Here is a 19,220-nt window from a genome sequence, read left to right as displayed (position 1 = left end):
GACATGACACTAAAAGTCCCTAGGGCAGGACAACTTGGAGGATGCGTATGGCAGCAATACAGCCATACGTTTAGTTTTCCTCGCTTGAGGTGGAACATGTCAGTGGGTATCTCCCCCTCTTCCAGTGCTGGCACTGCAAACCGGCTTCATCACAGAGATGCGAGAGCTGATATTGAGGGAAGAGCTTACAGAGCTCCTCTTCTGATGGTGGACTGACTACATGCTGAGTATCAGTACTTCTAGCTACATTCCTGACTCTTTTCCTGGTTGAATTAGTCGGCTTTCTTTTGATGTCCTCTTTGTTCAGGCTTCACGGCTTAAAATGAGCTTTAGCTTTCTAAGCCATCTAGTGGGTTTGGATGCACCTAGTTATGCTTTCAAACTTCAGCCAGCATGTGCATTCTCTTACGCTTTCTTTACGGAATGTACGTTTAAGTTTTATGGGTCAAATTTCCTGCTTCTAGTGGTGAAACAGTGCACCAAGGAAGCACACATGTGCAACTCACCTTCGCACGACTGGCATTTCCTGCACCAGTTTGTACAAAGGACTTTGTACGCTGCAGGAGAGGGCAGCACAAACAGCTACGTCTGCCTGTAAATGCTGAATGTGTTCAGATAACTTGCTCCTATGCTGTAATCTGGAAATATGAACAACTTTTGACTGAGAAAATATAAATGCCTCTTTTTGAAAAATAGACTCTAAGTACTTAACATAAATTCAGATTTTCACAGCTGCATACCTGTATTTAGGATGGATAAAAGTTATCTCACAGTTTGGCTGACTCAGAGAAGTCAGTGGCATGTCTTAGAATTAGTCTTTGTGGAAGCCACTGAAATGATGGAATTTCTGAAATTTGCCAGTCATGGATTTCAGCATCAAGGGCTTGATCTTGAGCGATGATGGCAAATTACGCAGTTCCTTGTGGGATTACTGTTTGCTGTAACACTAAGATTGATGTAATTTGTCTCCTTTCAGATTATATCTCTTATTTGTTACTAAGCTGCACATAATTATTACCTTTACTGATTTAATGTTTATCTTTATGGGTTAACTACTTGTCCATGCGATCTGTTCTAGGACAGCCACATAGATCTTCACAGATACTAGTGAGACTCCTATGCAGCGGCAAAGCTATGAGGGCAAAACCGTGGTGAGGTTCTCCTCCTTTTTGTTAAATTTGGCATTGTTAAACTCGGCATTGTTAAACTCTTGTTCAAAAGCCTACTTTCCGTGTTCACCCAAATGCACCTCCACAGATACCACGTCTACCAGATGCTCCTGGAAAACTGATTTGGATGTGCATTAGACTCTGTCAAATATGACAGCAAGCTACAGAATAAGCACAAGGGGGTTTGGCTCGAGGGTGACTAAGGAAGGTGGAAAACTCTTTCCTTCAGTTGTCCCTGCAGTGTCACAAATGCCACTCAGTATATTCTTTGCAGGTCCTAATTTAACTCTGGGAGTGCCCAGGTAGCAAGTTAATGGGAACACGCAGGTGAGATCAAGCCTAGATTTTGGGGGAACCAGAAGCTATTTACATCCAGCCAGAGACCGCCGGTTTAGTGCAGCTGATAAATGCATGTATTAACAGTGGTTCAATTTCCCATACGCACCACAGGACAAGTAGTGAACTTCTAGCTGAGAATTGTGTTTTATGCCCAAGCAGGGTGCTTGGGGCTGCACAGATTAGTGTTTTTTCTGTACCAGGGATTTAGCAAGAGTATTTAGATAGAAGAACATTTGGAATCTCAGATCCTAAATAATCTAACCCTTTTCCACCCTGATCTCTTTATAAAATAATCCATTTTACTCCCCTGAAAATCCTGAACATTTTGGGGTTTCTTTTTCCTCTCCCTCATACATACAGCACAATGCATGATCCTTATTGTATGCGAATCGGCAGCTTGGGGCTTGTCTTGTAAGTCAGTCACATTCCAGAGATATTTGTCTGAAAGGCAATGAATGACAGATGATTAATTAATAGTTCAGATGGATATCAGACTCACTGCAGGCATCTTGTTCAATGAAAATAAACAGTGAAAAGAAAGCAGTGGTGATAAATCAAACTGTAAGAAGATTTTCTGCCATTTTGTAAAATGACATTTTCTACTACCATTAGTCATTAAAAAAAAAATCCCTCAGATTCATGTCTCTCATTTAAAAGTGCTGGAGAATCATTAAACTTTATCAAAAAGGCTTCTTGAATAGGAACACAACCATGTAACCGAGTGCGTCAGCACACTGCTGTTTTGACATATCTGAGGACCACAATGTCACGGAGAGAGGGCTGTGCACAGATGCATCTGTACTGCCTCTGCTCCCCAAAGGAGTTCATTCAGAGGTTGTATAGATCTGTCCAACCATACACCATTCCCAAAGAGTCTGAAAAAGAAAAGTGGTAAGAATGTAAGCACCCTGATACCTTTTACTGCATACCAACCTTTCGTTTTCTCATACATGTGCCACATATGAAGCCAATAAGTCCATTGATGACTTGAATAAAACAAAGGACAGCTTCTATCACACCGATTGCCAGGAGAATAGAGAAAAGGACAATATTCCAAAGGACGATGTTTTCAGGTTCTTTGCAGGTGCTCCATGTTGTCTGATTAAACAAATAATTGTCTCTGTGATACAGAAAAATAATTGGCAATATATTAGAAAACAAAAATATGAAGGGGCTTTGACTTGAATACCATTATAAAGAGGCTTTGCGTTTTCTGGCATTACATTTTCTGAGCTCATTTGAACAATGTAAAGTGAGTCTCAAGTTCTACTATAACTGGTAAAAGCTGGTGATTCTCTTTAAGAATCCACTTTGCAACAGTGCAGCTGATGACTAGGGAGGAGAGCTAGACCTGTACTTTGCCGCATAAATGAGAACTTCCCTTATGTTTTATGACAATGTTAATCACTAAAGGGAAAGGTCCCTAATGGCTTTAAAATGGGTCTCCATATTCTCCATTTCTTCTGCTTTATCTCAGCTCAGTCCATCCACAGTCCCCAGCTCTGGCATGAAAAGAGCAGTTCCCAAGGCTAACTTTAGAGTCAGAGACTTTTGCTTTGCTCTCCAGAAGTATATAGTGCAGATTCAGCTCCGTATGGTTTTACAGACTACTGTGACACAGTTATCATATAATTCCTTTGACTCTGATGGGAGTCACGGCTTACCACTCAGCAGTCTTTTGAAAGCATGGTGCAACTTGCACAAAGGGTGTTGACAAGCACAACAGAGCAAACAGGCAGTTTGCCAGAAGATGAGCCCTTGGTCAAAGAGATGACCAGCTGGAACATGCTGGCTCAGAGAAATGTGAATTCAAGCTTAACCAGGGTGGAGCGTTAGTTCACTTTGGAAAAATCCAAATTTTTTATGAAAAATATGTGTAGGGAGGTTTGGCAACATGAAGTTGGAAGAGTCTGTAAATCATACTCACTCCAGAGTGTCATTCCTGAAAGGGTAAATGTACTCTCCATCACCCGTGTTGCACAGAGGTCCACCAATCAGCCCCAGTGAGGAGACGACCACACAGTACACTCCTCCCGCGAATCCCAGCACAGCCAGAATCACTGACAGCAGCATCTGAAGGGCATGAAAATTAACCTTCAACATCATATTCACAGATGCATTGAGTAGGATAGAAAGCTTACACTGAATGGGAAGGAAACTATCTTTATCCATTTCCTATTACATGCAGAAACTGATAATAGCAGTATGATATTTGTGGGAATAATAAGTAGCTGACTTCTGACCAGTGCAGCTATCCTGGGAGTTGAAAGATTTCAACCTGTATCTATTCTTTCGTTAAACGTGGCTAAGCACAGGGCTTATTCAGTTTCATATTTAACTTGTTAATTACGAAAACATCTCATGGGTCTTCTTTCAAAAAGCCAATATGAAGCCAACACACCTTGGCTTGATGTGGTCTATATCTTGGGTGCCTTGGCATTTCCAGCTCTTCAGCCAATGGCACTTTTCTACAAACAGAAACCAAAAGGCAATCAATTACCGAACCAGGTGTGAAAGCAATAGAAAATACATTAGTTGTTTTTGACAACTGATGAAGAACGCAAAAGAGCCTTTCAGTTGCTGCTTTCCTTTACTTTTCAACAGCATGAAATGGTATTACCACTACTCATGCTGAGAAATCTAACTGTGCTGAATGTGTCAACAAACAAACAGTGACTTTGAATTACTTGTAATGTACCCACATGTCTCACATTGGCTACTCACACAGAAACTTTAGTTTTCCTCTCTTTTGGCATAGTTTTCTTTTAATGGATGGGATATATTTTGTTGCTTTTTGCATTTAGAAACAAGCTTTTCAGCCTGATGCTACCAGGGTTATACCTGGGAAAGGTTACCCACTATTCTTGTCCCTCCTTGTGGTTGTGCACAACTCTGCCAAGAAGGAGAAGAGAGAAGTAATCTGCGGAGGAGACTGGCTGAGCCAGCGGAAGACCTGGGCTAGAGGAGAGGCAGCAAGACTGCCTAGGAGTCAGGGCACTGCGAGCTGGGGCAGAGACACATTTGATGAAGCACACGAGAAACGTTCCCATCCAGGACTTGGGTTTGAAACTGAATACCTCAGGCCTCACATTCTTCTGTTGCTGAAATCTAACAGTCCAGAAAGAAGGTAGCAATCCTGCACTACTGCCAGCAGCTCCACAGAGCTCTCCGTTACAGTGACAAATGGAAATATCCGGCATCCATGCTGGCGATTTGAGACCTAGCCTTGAAAGCTGTTCAACACCCAAGCTTGTTTAAGCTGGTGAATGCAGTTTCCAACTTGCCAGCTGATGACATTACTGCCTTTTGTACATCCTTGCGTGTTACTAGTGTGTGAACTGACTCACTTTGCTCGTTCTTTCACCTCTAAAGCAATACTTTAGTTAGATGCTGCTGGGATTTCTCATGAGATTTATTTCATCATAAATGATTAATAATTCTGTCTTTTTTGCAAAGCTAGACACTCTTTCAGTCTTTATCTGCATATGGGGTCAGTTGCCTCTTGACAGAGCTTCATTGGCAGCAAAATGTAGGTAATTTAATATATTGTCCTGGTCCATAGTGCTTGGGTTGTAACTGATGCACTGTGTCTCAAAATAAGATCACCAGCTATGCCTTGCAGTAAAAGTGAATGACTGATACTCTGAAACCCCTATCTATGCTGAACCATTTCTCCCCATCTGTTTTCTCATTTCCCTCAGTTGTGCATTCTGCAGCTTGATATAAGGATCTTAATTATGCTGATGATTTCTTTTGGCACAACACAGCAGTACAGGGTGTCCCAAAGTCAATTAAAATAGAAAAGTCAAATGGTCCCTTGCTCTTCTTAGGTTTTATGATAGTGGTTAGTACTAGTTAGTGCTATCTTTGATAATTACTCTTTAACGCATGTTTTTCTGATTTGGAATCTATTGGCTGTACAGTTAGCTTCATCTCACATATTTACTTTACCATGCATATGATTATATTGTTACTGTTAGATTGCCTCTCCTAGGCATTTTCTACACACATAATGGCATTTCTCCATTATTTCTACTTTCTGCAAACTTTTCTGGGGGCTCATCTCATATTCTATGGAAATCCAACAATTTTATTATCTCATCACCTCAGCATTTCAGCATTTTCCATAGTTGCACCATCTTCATTTGTCCCTTAAAATTTCTTTTTTTATTGCTTCACTTGTGTCTTTGACTGAAAATGAAGTCTAAGCTGGGATGCTTGAGTTTGTTATAATCACCAGTTTCCCATGACGTTGACTTGTTATGTACTGCTTGTGAAGTTTTTGCTGACCATTCTCTTTGGTGATTTTTTTTTTTAAGTCTTCCCTGATTTATCCCTTACAGAATTGGTTTGTCTTTGTTGAGCCAATGAGGACTTTCGGCATTCATTCTTGGAGCATTTGAACCAGCTGCTTTGGTGAAGTTACCAAGTTCCTCTTGCCCAGATTGTACTGCTCTGTACTAGTCTTTATTGCCCTGGCTCTTGTTTCATCAAGCTATTTTTCTTCTGTGTTTCTTCCTCTGGAGATGTTTTTTGATGAATTAATATCCTCTCTGGTTATCTAGATATCTTTGCTTACCTAGGTTTGTTTGTCTGGAAAGCTGCTAAGGCTATTCTTGTTCTACTAGTAACTCTTAAGGAAGGCTTAGAAGGAAGTATTAGAATATGTTTGCTGATGTAATGACATAAGCTATGTATTTAGGGGGGCTTTTTTCCTCATTGTGCCTATGCAGTGGATGCTTTTAGATGCGTATATGCTAAGCTGCAGGACAATGAAGCTTTCTTAATGTGTTACTTTCCAAAATCATTACTCCATAATGCAAGAACAGGAAGGCACCTAGGGATGTTTACAGGCAACAAGTTAAAATGGATTAATGGAAAAAGTTAATGCAGCACATCATTAGAATGCAAAAGACCCCCCATTTTGAACTGGAGAACTCAGTAAGATGAATAAAGGGATGACAAATACAGTAATTGTTATTACTCTTGTTGTTGATACTTGGCAGCATGTAAAGGCTGTGATGAAGTCTGGATCTATTAAACCAGAAATTTCACAAAATATAGCAGGATAGTCCCTACCCTGAGGAACATGGTTGTGTTCTGATCGAATAATAACTCTGATTAATATTGGTTCTTTAGTCTTGTTTCCAAACCAGCCATGAAAACCAATGCTGAGTGTTCTCTGTAAATCTGTTTTTTTACATCCAAGGTCCCCAAAGCAGAAAGGTGGCCAGGCTAGTTTCTAGGCCGTGCTAGCTCCTGAGTAGTTCCAGTGTGGGCTTTTTCCCTGCCAGAAGGGTGGTGCAGGGGTGGGGCTGACAGATAAGCCACCAAGAGCCTGGGACCTGTCTTCAGGTCCATCCTAGACCCACCTTGCAAGGAGATTTGGCACACTTGGGAAACTGTTGCCATTGTGCATGTACGAACCAGTCCCAGAGCTCCTGCTCTCCAGAGTCTGGTGGCTCACACCATACTCGGGCTTGGGTTTACAGCTCATATGGTCAGGAAGGCTGAGCAACCCTGCTGTGTATCTGTGCACTGTTCCTCCCACTATCCCCAAAGTGAAGTTTCCCTGAGGTTTCTTCCCCTGAAGAAACACATTGGCCTTCAGATCTTCTTGCAAAACTTGCCTCTTTTTGCATGCTTGGAAGTCACTCTTTCCCAGGGGCTGTGCACACAGGACTGTTGCTTTTAATGCTGTTCATAGTTGCTCACTCTTTGTTCATGCCTCCACCTCATCTCTACTTTGCCACATTCTATTTAAGCCATAGGATGACTTGTAGAACTGCACCCCTTTCCACCCTAAAGAGGTGGGCATTTCCCATGGTCTTAGAAGACAACAGTTTCAAAGATTAATTGTCATCACCAGGCTTTTTCTCTAGTTTGGTTTGAGTAGCTTCATCACCTAGCATTGGTTTTCTTCATACAGATATTGATTTTCTCAACAGTGGTTGTTATATCCTTCTACCATAACAAATACTAAAGAGGAGAAACAGCTCATATATAACCTGTCAGTGCTGGGAAGATGCTGGCAGGATATCTGGCAGCCAAGGACCATAGTTAAAAAAGCCTTGAACAGCTAAAGGATGGAAGACAGGAAGCAGGGTAGCAGATAGCAGGCAGTCTACAGATGTGGGCTGCCAACCAGCTGTATGCTATTGACTGAGTCAGCAGATGGAGGAAGTCAGATAGGGCAACCAACCCAACCTGTCTGGTGCAGTTTGACTCTTGGCTCAGATTTAAACTGGGAGGTCCAGTGTAATATTTAGTATTGAGATGGAGGACTGAGGAGGGAGACCCTAGACATCATGTTACAGCTGAGCCTTGTTCAGCTGAATTTCCCCCTGCAACTTAGTCTGTTCTGCAGAACATGTGAGCACCCCAGTACTACATAGTACTGCCATTTTTGATCACAATTTTCTGTATTACTCAAAATCAGGAGAAGCAGCTGGCTAAGGCTTTGGATTCAGGGAGCTGAGGCTCACATCCCAGCTCTGCAACTGGCCTACTTGACCATCTTTAGCAAATTCTCCCCACTGTGCACATCACACTTGGTAAAATCAGTGTCATGGCATGTCCCTTGTGATGTACCTGTTGGCATCCTAATGAAGAATGCAATTTGGTATTACTAACAATGAATTAGCTAAAGCAAAACAACTTGAAGAGGCAAAGATCTCACGGTTCAAACTACATATTAATTGAAGAGTACAGAAGAGAAATGTTTTATTGTATGGAATCTGGTTACAGGCTGCTTCTGGGAAGACTGCAGATTAGAGAAACATTTCTAATTCGGTTTATTCTTGTTAATGAGGACAGCCACATAGAAGTCTGTGCCCAGGGCTTGAAAATTAATTGAGATGCCTGTATAGCATGTTGCTTTATAATATTCTTAATTACCAAGGGGAAAATTCTCTCTGGCCTTTGCTTGCATGACAAAGAGCCCAAATTGCATTGGCAGCTCTTACGTGCATAACACTTGGGCAAGTGTGTGCGACAGGTCAAAGCCTTCTGCAGGTTCAGTCCACAGAGCACCTGAGCCTGGGACCAGCCTCAGCAACACAGTGCTTGCTCCTCCATGCCCACTGGAGCAGCTCAGGCTTTTGGCACTCAGGGAGCTCAATTTCAGCATCCCATGGTAGTGGCCATTGAGATGGCTGATGTATCTGACTGTTCAGAGGTAAAGAAGAATGAATCTGTAGAAAAGTGAATTGACACAGAAGAGGACCAGACGAAAGCAGAAGAAATGGGCAGCCGCCTCGACTTTCAGGATCTCCTTGGGCAGGAGGAAGCTGCAGCAGTGTTTTACTTTATGGGGGGTAAAGTAAAGTAGCTTTGTCCCCTTCAACCATCAGGACTGTGGCTAAAGGCTCCAGTAGCTGTCCTGGCTATGTATAATTTCCCTTATATCAGTGGCTGCAGTATCATAATATTCTTGCTTGCTAACTGATTTCTCAGCCCCAGCCCAGGGACGCTATAGATCAAGCGCTACTTCTGCATTTTCCTGACTTGGCTGTTGATGGTGGTGTGATGGTTTGTCACTGTACGTTTCTACCTGCTAAGCAGCCATTTGAGAGCTATTGTGCAAACTGCATAGTGACGTTTCAACACATAAATATCCACTTACCCTGCATCTGTTAGCGCAACATCCTGCTCCGCCCGCTCCCAGCATCATAAATGCCGGCAACATAACCTGTGAGAAAAGCACAAGCCGAATTTGTGTGAAGTATTTTTGGATGTTTTTTAAAGTCTAGGAGCTGAGGCATCACGTGCCTTAAATCTAAACCATCTCCTGCCTCTTTGTGAGTTACACCGACTTAGGCATTGGTGCTTGCAGAAGGAAGCGAGCTCAGGGGGAAGTGTGGGAGTACAGCTGGAGCTGGCTGGCAAATTTCTAATACAGTAATTCTGATTGTTGAAGCTATTCTGCTTCTTTTAGGCAGGGGGTTGTCAATCTTTTTTCCCAGAAATACACATGTCAGTTTTGACAAAATGGAGTTTCTGCTCGGATAGGATTTCCTCCTACTCCAGTGTAGCTTATAGATTGCTGTTAGGGCTATGGAAGCGGGAGGCCAGCTTTCATGTCTATCTTCTGGTCTGGAACTCGAATCTTAGTCTTCCACCCTCCACATGAGCGCCCCAAATGCTGCAGTGTAAGGTCAGTCCCTTTCCCTGGCCAAACCAGGACAGCTCTCCCAGAAGAGCTCAAAACACCCTCTCTGTAAGAAGCAGACTAGTGGTCAGGACACTGGGGCTTGGAGATTGCCATTCAGATGTCTCGTTTGAATAAGGCACAGTGAAGGCTTGAGCCTTACCCATGCTCCTGTGTCTCAGTGGAGTATTTTAATCATTGGGATATTGCCTACTCTGGAATGGGATTTTTGTATATCTATGAAAAAAAAAAAGAAAAACTTTGGACTTCATCATCATCATCATCAGAGAAAATGGAAAAAAAATTTTTGAAATAGTGTAAATTTCCACGAGGAAAAGAAAACCTTTCCCATCCAACTTTCACTTCAGCAGACTCTAAAGAAGTTTAGTGAACTACTGGGGTGAGAATTGTTTATAAGCATCCTGCTCCAGATTAGAATTTGGAGATTAAACTTCCTGAAACATAACTGATTTTGGTCTTTTGTCTGAAGATAAACTTCTGGAAAACCTACAAAACAGTGCTCACTCAACAGAGAACTCTCAATTCACATCAGTTTTCAGCATGGTAATTAGCAGGTGGAGCTGGACTGATATGATGGAGTCAGCAATCGTCTGTGTCTCAGGATGTAACGTCACCCCACACAGGCATGCTGGAGTGGAAAGACTGCATTTGGTTTGGTAGCTATAGGGAAATAAAGATTTTCTGAGTCTAGCTGGGTGGCCAGAACAACCCTGCTGCTTCCACCCCTGTTTGTGTAGACATCTCACAGGGCAGCACAAGCAAAAAAGTATTTGACAAAGTAGGAAATTGTCCCCGTACAGTTAAGGAAAGAAAAAAACCCAACGTACAAGAAAAAGGCAGGTATAATGCTCTTCTATACTACTGTTTGTAAAAACAGCCTGACTAGATTTTGGAGAGATGGACATTTAGGGCAGGATGAACAGGATGTCCATGATGAATGAAGCACAGGGAATGTATGTGTAAATATGACTATCCATGTCAGATTGTGTAGGACAGTGTTATGAAACCTGTTTGGATTTTCAGATCCCTAAATATTTTCCAATGGATTTGCTCTTCTTAGTTACCTTTCATGAACTCCTTAGGAACAGCCTCCAGAGTCCTCAGTGGTTCCTGGACCACAGTTTGAGGACAGCAGATCTAGATACTGGGGTTAAAAAGATATTCTTCTTCCTGGAAAGAAGTCAATTCTTAAATATTCATAGGTGGTCCACAAGGCAGCCTCAGCCCAGAGTCGCTGCCTAGCACTCAGGAGGAGAGCTAATGCTTCTGCCCATCAAATCAGCATTCCCTTTCTGCCAGGGCTGACTTCCTTCCTTGGAGGTTTCCTGTCTAAGCTGTGAGCACTTTTCTTTTATTTATTAGCCTTGCTCAGGACGAACAGTTTGCTTGGCAGCTTTCTTTTTTTACAGTGCCTGATTATAAATGCCTGCTTTTTGGAACTGGAATGACAATTTGCTTGATTTGGTTGTTGTCAGTAAAATGAGGACCAAGTGGCTCATACAGGCATTTCCCAGTGCTGCACATAGATTTTCTGCCAGCAAAGACATTACTATGAGACATGGAGCCAGCCTTCCTCTCCTTACACCCTAAATATCTGAAATAAGGAAACTGTGAAGTTTTCAAATTATATAAAATTCCACTAGAAAAGCAGTGGAGGAGGAGGAAAGAGCAAGGCTGGCTGTTCAGCATAAGCATGCTCTGCTGACCTAGGTATCAGTCTACTGGTTCAGTTCCCACTTTGAGGCAGATTTTCTGGCTGCCAGAGCAAAGCCAGGGTGTGTGATATGAAGTTGCCCCCACAGTCCTGGCTCCAGTGGGCTGTGTCCTGTTTGCAGGGAAACTACCAAAGTCAGGACACCTGCTGCAGTGTCTCTCCTCTAGCCCTGAGTCTCCCTGGAGAGGTACCTGGGTGCACAGGGTAACAGGCTGCAGCCCAGTCTGTCCTTGCTGGGGAGTCAGGATATGGCCTGGGCTCAGGCTGGGGACAGGACTTCTCAGTGTGTCGAGGGGCACCCCTCACCCTTGGGTTACTTCTCTGTCAGTCTTCATTTCTCCATGCTTCAGCTCCCTCCGCCCTGGAAAACGGAGCTGATGCTTTCTTCCCCCTGCTCTTCACCTGTGGGCATCTGTCATGCTGTTTTCTGGAAAACATGTACACTCAACAGCATTGTTTGTGTAATTACTGTAATCAATAATTATGCCTAGTGCTGTCATCTGTGTTTTGAAGATCAATGCAATTTTTTCCTCCCCTCTCAATTGCTGTTCTCATTTTTGATGTATGCAGTGCTGGCCACAGGCAAGCCTTTGGTGGAGGCCTCCAAAGGAGGCATGTTCTGAGTGAGCCAGTGATGCTCTCAGGCTGAACATCTGTCTTTCCTTTCATGGAAAGCCAATGACTCCTGGGCTTGCAGTGATATGATTTTTCCACAGGCGTCTCATGTAGTTCCACTTCTTCCTTTAGGCTTTCTGCACGCACTTACGTTCAAGCTCAGCATGAGTAATAGGCCCAAGTGTTAGCTAAAAGAGGAAGCAGACAAGCTGCTGGTGGTGAATAATTTATTGGATGATCTTATATAGTATTTTTGCTTTGGGAAATACAAGTCTGAACCACATCCATTGTTAGTTTTTCTCTAGACTTAAGCAGTAACTGCATCAGAGTCTGACTGAGAATGAGATTTGGTTTTTTATAAATTAGTTGTTCTTAAGCATTCAGTTAATTGACATGCAGGTAGCCAGCCTGGGGCCAATTTACCATCTTCTAGACTGTATTACAGCCATTATTTATCATATGCAACTAGCCATGTTACTTTTGCTTGGCTTTTCATCTGCACTTCGGTTGGATGATTGAAAGAGCGTGAAGGGAGCAGTCTTTCTAATGAACTAGGAAGATCAGTATTCCAGAACATGTTCCACTCTGATTATGGATATTCACATAAAAGAAATCTTTCCCGGACAGTGGAATGGAGAATTGGTCACAGAACAGCAAATAAAATGCAAACCAAATCCAAAAGGATGTGAATGTGGAGGAACACAGACAGCATCTGGGATTTAAGCCATTTGCAGCTCCACATTTGTTGACTGTTGGCTGTTTTTAATGGAGAGCTGCTGAAACAAGTTTCAGTTTTACCCTTACTGTTCTTTGTGAAATATGTGAGAATAAAATCAGTCAGAGCAGTAGCAAGAGAGTTCAGGCAATGGTGAAAATTCACCACCTCAAGCTGAGCTTGGGACTTCAGCTCTGCTTTGACTCACTAAGACATGAGCACCCGCATTACTCTTCTCCACAGTGAATAGCCAACCTGACTGCTTCTCTCTGGCTTGCAATCCTGATACTCATTTTCAGAAATAGATTGCATTCCTGTGATTAAGGACTTGAATGGTCTTGAATGCCTTTTCTTAGTCCTATACATCACCTTCCCAGTTAAGGTGTTCAGAAACTTATGCAGAGACATAGCTATGATTTTTTGTTAAATTAACAGAGGTTTTCTTAGCCCTTAGTGTTAATGAACACAAGCAACAAGAGCAACACTTCTCTCTTACCAGTATCCCAGCTCCCACAATGCCATGGAAAAACCAGACCAGGTCAGTTATCTCGCTTATCTGCAGAACTTGTCCGCTGGGGAAGTACAGGAGAAGATTGGAGACTATAGCACATGTCGCCAGTGGGAACAGGGTGATCCCAATGCACTTTGAACACTTCCCTGTGCACATAGTAGCTCACTGCTGAGGAAAGACATAAGAAGATTTGGGTTACTGTGACACACGAGGCACAGCATTTCAGCAGTTATCTTCTTTAATGAAAGAAGAGCTAGTTTTTAAACAAGAAATGTTCCAGTTAAGACTTACATAGATAATATTCTTCTACAGAGCCTATTCCCTCCAGGGCCTTTATTTAAAATGGAATTATTAAAAATTGGATTATTTAATTGGATTTAATTTAAATCGTCAGGAGTAAACATGTGGGTATGCAATGAGCTGATTGATAGCTTCATTCTAATTGTTAACGGACAGTGTCTCTGCCATTGGGAAGATCACTCTGGCTGCACAAACTGGCTGGCGGTCTTCGTGGTAGGGCTAAGGCCTAGGCAGACAGGGAGGTGGATGTTCCAGGTTCTCTGGACTGACTGTCTTGGGAAGCTGATTTGAAATCTCCACCACTGGAGGTCTTAAAGAGCAGCAAACATCTGCCAGGAACACCCTAGAAAGAGCCAGTCCTGCTTTGGGAGCGGGGCAGACTGGAGTGCCTCTTCTGATCCCTTGCCAGCTGCATTTTCCCTGCTTCAGCTGAAGTTACACTGCCAGCAGGAATTGGAGCAGCTTTCATTGCTGTTTTCTGTGCTGTGCCTATCCTGCAGATCAGGGTAAATAAGACTGTGGGTTGCAGGGCTGTTTATTACCCATGCTAAAGTATCCAAAAGAGTTGAAACATGGTTAATCTTGTGGCTATTTGTTAAGGATACGTCATTGCCAGGACACACCAACTCCCAGAGCCATCCCACCTCATTTTCAGAGATCTGGCATAATGTGAAAAATAGCAGCTTTTTATTTCACAGTGGTTGGGTTTTTCTTTTGAAATCAAGTAATCATAGAGATGTTGGTTGGAAGGGATCTCTGCAGGTCTCCAGTCCAACCTCCTGCTGAAAACAGGACAACCACCAATACCAGGTCACTGCTTCAGCCATGGTTTTGTGTAGCTGAGCCTTAAAGGCCTCCAAGGATGTAGATACTATCACTTCTCAGGGTCACCTGATGCAGGGCTGCCCTAACCCCTTGGTGGAAAGTCTTTCCTAATGTCTAACTTGAACCTCCAAAGCTCTAAATGTGGCTGTAGCTCCTTGTTATATCCTCTGACAGCACAGAGGAGAATTTGGTTCCATCGTCTTTGTCACTCCCCTTCCAGTCTGGTGCAGGCTGCTGTGAGATCCCCCTTCACCAGTCTGAGCAATCCCAGCTCATAGAGCACCCACGCTGCAATACATAGCCAGAGGAGAAAAGACTGGTCAATACAAAAGTGGATCCACAAATACTTCTCCATGACAGGCTGGAAATTTCAGACTCTTGGTACTGGGATTCTTGAACTTTCACCCTGGCATTAACTTTGTAGCACAAACTGATCACAGCTTCTTCATCACCAGTTTTATCATAGCTTCACTCCAGCTCAAGGCTTGCAACTGCATGAAAATACAAAATATCAACTGCAGGTTTCTACCCTCAAAGAAGGCTGATAAGCTGTGGCAAAGATGGCTTTGCTCTCCAATGCACAGGTTGTAAAACGTAAGGGAAGGAGGGCAATCCACGTACACAGCTGTGCTATACCCGCACACATGCTCCCATGTATGCACAACTACGCTTGCTACATACAAGTACTTTTTGTAATAATAAAGGCAGTAAACTGTGAAATGCCCCTCAGTTTAGTCATGCGCATTGGCTAGTCCTGAAAGTTTTGTGGCAGAAGTCGGTGTTGAGAAGGTATGAGCAGGCTAGGAGTAGCCAAAATCAATCCAGCATGGGTTCCCCAAGAGTAAAGGCCTGGGTGAAGACAGTATTTAGGTATTTGAGAAAGCCAGAGACAGGCTGCAGCTGCCTTTGCTGACAGAATGAGGACAGCGAAATGGTGAGGTAAGGCATGAAGACAGGCCGGTGTCCTCAGACCTGTGTGACTGAGAGAGAAATGGAAAGGTTTGAAGGGATGCTGTGCATTGCTGTGAGGTCGAGGTTGCCAGGGACTTCTTCTGAGCTTGCATTTCTACAGAGAAAAAATTGCATTGTCCTGTGCTGCTATGAATTTAATAAGAGCATTGTGCTTATACGCCTTATCCTCTGAGCACTTTACAATCGTATTATACATTGCAATTCAGCTTTAAAACAAGTTAGCTGGGATTAAACAATTTCAGAAAGGTACATTTAACAGAGGTACTTCTTGTTTTATGGTCATTATTTATTGTGCATATAATGCTCAAAACTGGGCAGGGCATTTTGCAAGCATCTAGGAAAAAGGTCTCAGCTCAAAAAAATACAAATCTAAGTAGCCCGGCAATGTGCAAATGAAGGATGAAGCAGGGAGGGGGTGGAGGGAAATGGAAAGAACACTGGATATTTTACTTGTCTTTCTTCCAAATGCTCAAAGCATTTGCACTTTGGAGCAAAGCATTTTTATATTGACTTTTGTCCGCCTGCCTTCCTGTTTCATTCCGACCCTTGCTTTTCCATGCGTTTGCCCAGCCTCACCTATTTCCCTCACAGAGAGAAGCGAACAAGCACAGGCACAACCACACCTCCTTTCATAAAAGTTAGATCTTGTAGATGAGTTACAAATTTTCTTCTACATCTTTCACGTACAGCCAGAGGCCTTAACTCTTATCCAGTGCGAAGGAATACAGCGCTGATTTGACTGGAGGAGCACAGATTGTCACCAGGGGAGGATCTGGCCCATTTTCTCTAACCTATCTCAGTATCACTTCAACTTGCAAGGAGAATTTGCCTAAACATCAACCACCAGATCTAATGAGAGCCTCTACCACCAAAATCAACGTAGCTTTGCTGCCTGTTTACATCAGAAGATCTGGCCGTGTTATTACAGCTTAGGAAAACATTCTGGATTGCCAGAAGTGCTCAAAGTGCTTCATTAATTCAGCAAACAAAGGCATTTTCTATGGCTTTGTTAAGCAAGGCAGCTAGAGCAAGCTTCTAATTTTTAACCAGTGTTTTAGAAAGTTTTCTTGTGTAATGCTGAGAGAAGTAAGTAAATAACTTTGCTTACCTTCTCTACAGGGCTAAGATGGCCTCCTGGCTTCGGAGTTTCCCACAGCTGGCTTCAAGCTTTTTTTTCCCCTTTCCTTGAATGTGCCAGTTGGAGAGAGGTACAAAACTGTTCTCAGCAATGGGCTCTATTGAGCAAACAGTTGTTTCTCTCCAGCGAATGAGGAAATACCCCAAACTATCCCTGGTTGGCCAGCGCGAGGTTTGCGTGTCGGCCTGCGTTATTGATTATTTTCAGGCAGTGTTCCAGTGGTCAATGCCTCCGCCCCGCAGGACACAAAGATTGGCTCAGCGGAGTCCTTTTTACCGCCACAACCATTTTGGTCGTGCACAGTTTCGCAGGACAGGAGAGGTGAGAGACGGCAGGAGTGCCAGTGTGCAAAGAGGACCACCGTGTGCATTGCAGAAAATACCACTGAAGCAGGAGCTGGGGGCACAGCACGGCAAGGCAGCCGGTGTGAAGTCAGTTTACTCAGGGTGGGTTTTTGGCTGTTAAAATCCCACTCCAGCTTTGCTCCAAATTGCGCTGCCTTCAGCCCATATGGGAGGGTGGGAGCATGGCTCAGGGCTCCCCCAGGCAAGAGCCCCCGGGCAGGTAATACTCTTGCAGCAGAGAAGTGGATGCTGCTCCCTGGTAAAACCACCCCAGCCATTAGGCTGGAAACACAGGTTCTTCTGCCACTTGTGGATGATTTGTTGGATGCAAAAGCATTGGAAAGCTGCCCCTCAGTGCTAGCAGCTTTCTGCTCCCAGGCCGCTATAGAGAACCGTTTCAGTGGATTGGGCAGAGAAGATGGTAGGGACGTGAGGATGGGAGCACTGTCAGAGGGGTGGGTAAAGACTGGTAGGAGGATCTTCAAGAGCAGCAGGGGTCTGGGCAGGGGCTGCGGCAGACAGGAGGTGAGGAAGCTGGTGACTCGCTTGTGGGAGAGAACAAATATGTGTATGAGCATATGTAGTGTGGATGTAAGGGCATGTGGAGTGGTGTGCCAGACCTGGGGCGGGTGAGAGCCGGGAAGGCGAAGGGAAGAAAAACGCCAATAAAGGCAGGGAAAGAAAGAGGAAGAAGGACAGAAGGGCTTTAAAAGGGCAGAGATGTGGCCCAGTGAGACAGCAAGAACAGAAAAGCTCAATTCCAATGAGCAGAGTGAGAATACAGAAGGGAAACTGCATATTTGCTTTGGCAAAAGAGAGTGGACAAGTAGAAGGGAATGAGAGGCCTTGCAGAGACACGAGCAACGGACCAAGAAATGAAAAACACAGTGAAAAGTGTGAAGAAATGTTAAAATTATACTGGGAAAAGACACATACCAAGGAAAGAGGGATGCAGCAAGGAACTTTCTGTTGTAGAAAATGTGATAATAATAGCAGTCAAAATATATGCAAGCATGTTGAAACATATAAATACATATGTAACCCTGCAGGTTAGATAAGGTCCCACTTAGGCTGGGAATATCCTGAACTCTCTGTCTTTGGTGAAAAACATTTCCCCTCTGGCAATCACACAGCAATCACTGCCACCACTGCCTGATCATCCCATATCCCTTGTTCCCTTTTTCATGGTCCATGGAGACATAAACAGCCATTTGACAACGTGCTGGGAATGCAATGTATTTTCATAATTATGTATGTTTGATGGAGATATCTATCACATTGAATAAATCCGCCAATTAAATGCACAGAGGGAGATAGTGTTCCCTAATGACAGAGCACTGAGCTGGGATTCAGCCGCTGCAGACTCTGTTCCTGACTCCACCACTGACCAACATGGCGACTCGAAGTGCACAGCACCTCCAGTTACGTTGTGCTCATCATCCTCAAGACGGAAGGATGACTTGCTCATAGAAATGTTAGAGCTCAATGAAAGGGGCATGTGAATGAAAGCAAAGATGCAAAATGCTCCAGTCTCCACCCTGTTGGCTTTCTATTTTCTGTAGCCCTTTCTCACCTTTGGAGAAGATTTCTAATTACCAAAGACTGATCCTGTAGGGTGGAATTCATCTCACATGACTTCAGATGTCCGTAAGGGAGATATCAGCCTAGACTGCCTTTATACCTACTCAAAGGAACAGGCACTTTTAAGGAACAATTATCTGACCTAATTTAGGAGCTACTTTAGGGTTACAGTGAAGCATTAACTGCACAGCAGTCTGAGTACTAGTTTAGACATAGGTGTGTGCATCTACAGTCAGATGAACCCCATCCATGAGGATTTCAAGCATGGTAGGATGGCTGCAAAAGCACATGGTCAAAGTCTGGGACTTTGGACCCCTGATTGCCTACCTGATACCATAAACACCTGAGGAGGCAAGGAAGGATGTTTATTCTTGTCACTGACTCACAGTCAGTGAAATTCTTAAAAAGCTTGTAGAGTGATCTCAGGCAAATAAACTTCATTACAGTAGAAACAGGGAGGGAAACTGAGCTGAACCCACTGAATCCACGGTCCCAAACTTCAACTGACATCAGCGGCAACAGCATTTCCCCATGCATGTTTTACATGGTGGTCCTTCAACATGAAGGAAAAGCAACATGGAACTAATAGGAAAGGTGAGGTCACAAGTAAGTCTCAGATAATCTTCAGGCAGGCAAACACACAAGATCTAATGGCAAGTACTACCCATTTAGAGATTTTAAAGTATTAAATCTAGCTGAAAGTCAGAGAGTCAGCAATCTACTTGGGTAACTGGGAGGACTATGGGGGGACTGCAAGCTTTTGTAGAGAGTTAAGAAGCAAATAAAGAAACTTCATAATCGTACTCTACATGAACCTCTCTCTAAGT

At 43.4% G+C, this 19,220-nt stretch overlaps 1 protein-coding gene across 2 annotated transcripts; it reads right to left on the bottom strand.

The window, feature by feature from the left end:
• LOC112988556 (transmembrane 4 L6 family member 1-like) lies at positions 1–16,571 on the bottom strand. Of its 2 annotated transcripts, none has more exons than XM_026109132.2 (6): positions 16,439–16,571; positions 13,219–13,401; positions 9,133–9,198; positions 3,436–3,581; positions 2,442–2,628; positions 1–1,949 (listed from the first exon to the last, which is right to left on the bottom strand). In XM_026109132.2, the coding sequence occupies exons 2-6, from the start codon at positions 13,387–13,389 to the stop codon at positions 1,929–1,931; spliced, it is 591 nt and encodes a 196-aa protein (XP_025964917.2). In that variant the 5' UTR covers positions 13,390–13,401; positions 16,439–16,571; the 3' UTR covers positions 1–1,928. The 2 variants fall into 2 exon arrangements, with proteins under 2 accessions (XP_025964917.2, XP_025964918.2); XM_026109133.2 differs by having other exon boundaries at positions 13,219–13,398; positions 16,439–16,564.
• Positions 16,572–19,220: the final 2,649 nt, after the last annotated feature.

This window comes from Dromaius novaehollandiae, chromosome 1, assembly GCF_036370855.1.
Source record: "Dromaius novaehollandiae isolate bDroNov1 chromosome 1, bDroNov1.hap1, whole genome shotgun sequence".
NCBI classification, from domain to species: Eukaryota; Metazoa; Chordata; class Aves; order Casuariiformes; family Dromaiidae; genus Dromaius; species Dromaius novaehollandiae.
This window is presented reverse-complemented; position numbering and strand designations above follow the sequence as displayed.